The 5,557-nt window shown below is 46.2% G+C and overlaps 1 protein-coding gene across 1 annotated transcript; it reads left to right on the top strand.

The window, feature by feature from the left end:
- Positions 1 to 240: 240 nt before the first annotated feature.
- Positions 241 to 5,478, top strand: EDN2 (endothelin 2; the record flags this gene model as incomplete). The annotated part of the gene is made up of 4 exons (XM_025216071.1): positions 241 to 488; positions 1,613 to 1,732; positions 2,749 to 2,853; positions 3,259 to 5,478. Coding segments are annotated over 4 exons (585 nt in total), but the record flags the coding sequence as incomplete, so codon positions are not given.
- Between the last annotated feature and the right edge of the window lie 79 nt (positions 5,479 to 5,557).

Here is a 5,557-nt window from a genome sequence, read left to right as displayed (position 1 = left end):
GAGGGGTCACCCAAATGTCCAGTCCCTGCATCTTCCAGACCCAGCATGGGCTAGACGCCCCGGGAACCGCGTGGCCGGCTGCTTTCGCCCTCCCCGCGGGCTCGGAGCGGCGGGGCGTGTCCGGGTGACGCCGCGGAGCTATAAAGCACCTGCCAGGCGCCGGGCTGGCTCCAGCAGCGCCGGTGAGCGGGAGCGGGAGCGGGAGGAGGCAGCCCGGGGAGCCCCCCGCGCCCCGGCCTGGGGACACCTCGGCTACATCCCCGGGGGAAGCGTCCTGTGGCGCGGGCGGAGCAGGGAGCTCGCAGCCCGGCGCCGCGGCTCACGCCTCTCTCCCCTGCTGCAGGTCTGGGCCAGGCTCCCCGGGAGTCCCACCTGGCCGCCGGGAGCAGCGGGCACCCGAGGACCAAGAGATGCTCCTGCAACAGCTGGCTGGACACGGAGTGTATCTACTTCTGTCACCTGGATATAATCTGGGTCAACACCCCCGGGTGAGCATGTTTACCGCGGTGGTATGGGGCGACCATAGGGTTGCTTTTGGCTGAAAAGGGACCTGAGTTGAGGAGAGTGAGAGGGTGCCGTGCTCCTCGGTCAGAGAGCTGCTTGGTGTCCCCAGTTAGAAGTGCAAGTGTCAGCCCCTTGGTGATGCTGGAGCTGCTCTCTTCTGGCAGCACCTTGTTTTTGCAAAGGAAGCAGTCGGACAGCTGGGAAGCTGTCCCCTTGACTGGCTTTGTTTCTCCCCCAGCAATCATTCTGCTGAAACTTCAGATCAGTAGTTTAAAAACCAGAAAACAAATGTGACTACTCCAACTTGCTGCAGGCTTCCCAGCTTGCACCTGTTACTCCAAACACTCCTTTTAAAGCTCTAGTATCTTTGGAGCTGTGCTGAATTGGAACTGAAGTCTTTTCATTGGGGAGTTCTCACTTCAAAAATTAAAGCCAAACTCAATGCAACATTCAGCCCTCTCTCTTTATATCCAGCCAAACAGGCACACTTACTCAGGTGTGGCTATAATTATACTGGCTAATGTGCAATCATTAATAACTGCTTGTTCTGAGAATAGCTGGCAGTCTCTGCCATGCCCACACGCTCTCCAGGAGGAACTTTAAGGGTGGATTGTGATTTAAAGATGGGAGGGAATGTATGCACATTCAAACTGATATCAAAGGGTAGTGTGATCAAAAGAGCCTGTTGTGGCCCCAGAGTGTTTCCTAAGCATATAAAACTATGCTGGGAAAAAGAAAGTCCTTTGTTTTCAAGCTCTTGCTGCTTGAGGAAATGCCACTAGAAACTTAGTTCCTATAATATTGCCGAGTAACATGTCCATAGGTTCCTAGGTTATAGTACTGAACCTGCAGCCTAATATGTGCTAGTTTGTTTTGGACCATGCTATGCTTATAAAATCTCTGTCGAAGGGGTGAGCTGGAGAATAGTAGCAGTTGGGGGAGAAGCTGAATTTAAAAGGCTTTAGACATACCATTGGCTTTTTCACCTTGTGTGTATGGATGGCTTTTTATTGTTGTAGTGCTGGCTTGGCTGCTTCCCAAGACTGCATTATAAACCTATTTGCTAATAAAATGTACTTGCTTATTTGATTTGTTTTGTTTTTAACAGACACACCGCTCCCTACGGCTTGGGACGCGCGCCAAGGCGTCGCAAGCGATCGCTGAACAGGTGTGAATGCCTGCACTCCAAGGACAGCATCTGCACTACTTTTTGCCAGGCAAAGCCTTGGTAAGCCCAGCGGGTCTCTAGGAAACTTTGGGACCGGTGGCATCCCCTTGCAGCCCACTACCAGACAAGGGGCAGCCTGAGATACAAGGTTTAGAATAAGGTCCCCATGTGAACTCCCTGATGGCTGCCCTATAACCAGCTGGAACTGGTCTAGTGGCTTTTTCACCCTTTCCAAAAAGCCCTGGCAAAGTGTCACAGGCATAACCTACACCCCTGCAACAAGCACAGTTTCATTTAATAGTCTTCTTGCTGGCTGGTATGAAACAATGTTACCTCTGTCCCCTGTGGTGCCAGCCCAAGTGAAGAAGTACTGTCTTGTGTAGTGATGGGGGTAATAGCTAGTACCAGTTGGCGGAATGTCCCTCTCTTGAAGAGACACCTTCCTTCCCCCTCCTCTTGGATAGCTCTCTAAGGTTGACAGGCCAAAAATACTACTTAATTTTTTGCTGGCAGATCCAGTCGTTGGTTATTCTGGTGGCTGGGGTAAACATTTGCAGTCCTTTCAGCTGCTTTGGTATGAAGCTTGCTTTGCGATAACAGAAAAAGACACTCTTAAAGAGACCTCAGTACTACTGGGTGCCAGGGTTTCAAAACCCAGGAGCTTTCTGCTGGTTTTTAAGTACCCTACCCAACCTAAATAATATCTAGTGTATAATTGGTAACTGTGGTAGGCTGAAGTAGGACAGTATTGTAAGAATATGCTTAACTTAGAGTGAGTGGAAAGCAGAATGTATATAGCAAATTTAACAATAGTGGACTTCCATTTTAAAAAAAAAATGGGAAAATTTAAAAATGAGGAGAAATCCTTGTAACTGCATGAGTTAAGGAAGAAATAATTCTGAGTGAAACTAAACTATGTAAACTGGTATTGGAAATAGTTGGGGTTTTAACTGCTGGGGTTTTCTTAAATGCATTGGACTCTTAGATTTGTGTGTGGTTTTTAAAGCAACAGTTACTCCATGTGTCATCCTACTGCCGAAAGCAAGAAGTTAATATGCATGTGTCTTTCCTTCTAGGTCTGTGAGGAACCTTAAACTCCCAGTAAGTACTGGAGAGTTGGGAGACAACCCCCACAGCAGTGACACAAAACATCCACAGTCTGATCTTCTAAAGGCACTAAGGTGAGAAGGAGTGAGCAAAATGTAACTGAGAGCAGGGTAGCAAGGCTTCTTATAAAGTAGTTGTCTTTATACACACTTAACCCATTTGAGTTCATGACATTTTAAAGCTCCCCTGAGTAATTTCTACTTGTACTTGCCTTTGTTGTCCTCTGTCTCCTGGTCAATCACTGTGCAAACCTCTGATTTATAGTAATGCTAAAGATGAAAGGGGACACAGAACACCCTCTTGTCCATGTGCAGCTGCACAAAGCCGGAGTGGTATTGAATGAGAGACTTCTCCAGATTTCTTTTTCCCTTACAAAAGAACCTAGTAAATCCCATGCAAATCTCAAAGGGTGCTGGCTGTTGCTGAATTGTAGGAGGCAGTTAGTGAGATGCTGAATGTTTTGTCCCTTCTCTTTGCAGGGACCTTGCTGTCTCAAACTCCCAGCTTTCCAGAAGGCACTATAGCACTCAGAAGGATGCTCAACCAGTTGTGTTGCCTTGGAAGAAAAGCATCTGGAAGAAAAAGAGATAAGGAGCAGGTGCAAATCCTGTTCACCAGATGTATTTGAAGTGCTGTGGGTGCCACTAGCTTCTCCCTGGGCAGCTGGAAGAGTGGCAGGAGAGACTGGTGTGTGAAGCGAGTGGGGCTAACTGGAAAAGCAGGAGAGATGGGATAGCAGCAAAGAAGAGGCTGCACACCTGCTGAGTAAACCAGCACTCCTAGAGAGTCTTGTAAAGGGGAAAATGGGGTCTCTCTTCACATGGTCATGGATGTGATGTGAAGGTGTGATCCAGCTCCTTGGATCAGGAAAGAATCTGGTTGATGAGGTACCAGCTCAACGCTGCATTGGATTGCTAAAGAAATGGCCAGCCCTGTCTGGGTAGTCGAGACGCTGAAAATAGGTGTGCAATTCTTAATTTGGCAGCACTGAAAACTGTCTTATCACAGGCCTGGTCCACTGTGCCTTTGAACTGCTTGAACATGGTTCCAGCTTGTCTGCATTCAAACATGGTTTGCCTGGCCATTGTAGATGAGGACAAACTGTCTACTTGGGTTTCTTGTCTTAGCACTATTCCCTTTTGTCTTGGCAAAGACAGTAAGGTATACATGTGAAATATGGATTGCTGTGTGCTTTTCTTAAATGATTTATGGGAAGTATGGCGGCTACACAAATGGGAAGTCTTGGGCCGGGGTGGGCTTCATATGTATAATGGTATGGGTTGGAGGAGGGACCTAGCCTGTGGCCTTGCTGCTAAGCAGGTCACAAGTGGGCCATTTTCTGGGAGTGGCTCAAGTTTTAAACGGAGTAGGATCCCTTTTAACTTTGAACACACATTTCAATCCAAGAAGGACCTGTGCCTTGTGCATCAGATCAGGCTCTTCAGGCACATGGGTGGGGAAGCTTAAGCAGAGCAGCATTTCATCTACTATCTTGTCTGTCACCAGAAGTGTGTAAGGCATAAAGTCACCCCTGGCTTGTGTTAGTTCCATGGGGAGGGGAGGAACTGTTGGATTTGGATGCAAAGCCAAGCTGCTCGTCTGAACAAGCTGAGTAGTGGAAATGCTGTCTCTTCTCCCAAGGCATATAATTAGCTGACTAAAATGCATTTAACTTTAACTCTTCACCTAGAATCCCAGCCTTCTGATGTGCAGAAAATCCTACGTTAAAGGAGAGGCTGGGATAGGGACAATGACAATGGGTGCTTTTTAAATTATTATTTTTTATCTTTTATTGGGGGAGTTGCACGGAGAGGCTTACTTTTTGCTTCATTTAGTGAGCCTGATCTATAACAGGAAAAATATCCCTTCTAACTTGGATACGGTTTGTATTTTTAAGTTGGAGCCAGGTCGGTGCCCATAAGGTGAAATGAATGCTCAGTAGAAGAATGTGGCACCATATCTGCAATTGGAGTAGGGGTCAGCTTTCTCTTAAAGAAGAGACCAGCTTGGACCAAATCCACAATTGGATCTGGAGTATTCCAAGTCCATCCATGCTTGGTGGTGGAGGGATGCAAGGGAGGAACTTAGCTTCCATGGTCTAGAAGAGTGTCTTTTTAGACAAATAAGGTTAAGCCTCTGAAATTGTATCACAAGTGCACTTCAGATTTCCCCCTCCACAGCTGAACTTCTACTGTAGAACATGAACTGGGCATCTTGTTAAGGCAGATGTTAATACTTATCTGAAACAACTTCTGGAAACATTGTTGCATGACTGCAGTGTGATACCAAGCCATTTTGGAAGGGATGATGCGTATGTGTAGAGTTGGGTTCAATTGAACATACAAAGAAGGGGAGTGGGGAGTGGGATCAATTAATCGTCTTCCATGTTTTACTTATGATGACAAAAGTCATTAGCTTCCTAGAGCTGGAGAGAGAGAGCTTTTCTTGGCCTTCTGAAGGCTTAAATCATCCTGAAAGGATATGCTTCAAAAGAAAATTTTGCACACTGTTTAATGTTGTCAGTTAAATAACTACTGCTGTAAAGTACTGTGTATGTCTATAATGTCCTTTCATAGAATGTAATAATTTATTGCACTTGCATATCATATGTAGCATCTCAACAGTTCTGTGTATTTATTTTTTATTCTGTTTTAGGTAGTAATTTGCAAACTCTTAGTTTGTAATAATAAATCATGACAAAAGTTGATGTTTCTTGTGGGAATGGACATTTCTTGTGGGAATGGAAAACCCTCAGACAGGTTTTAATGGTAGGGACAG

The sequence above is a fragment of the Alligator sinensis genome, unplaced genomic scaffold (assembly GCF_000455745.1).
Source record: "Alligator sinensis unplaced genomic scaffold, ASM45574v1 scaffold264_1, whole genome shotgun sequence".
NCBI classification, from domain to species: Eukaryota; Metazoa; Chordata; order Crocodylia; family Alligatoridae; genus Alligator; species Alligator sinensis.
Note: the sequence above shows the minus strand (reverse complement) of the source record. Positions and strands in the feature narration are given on the sequence as shown.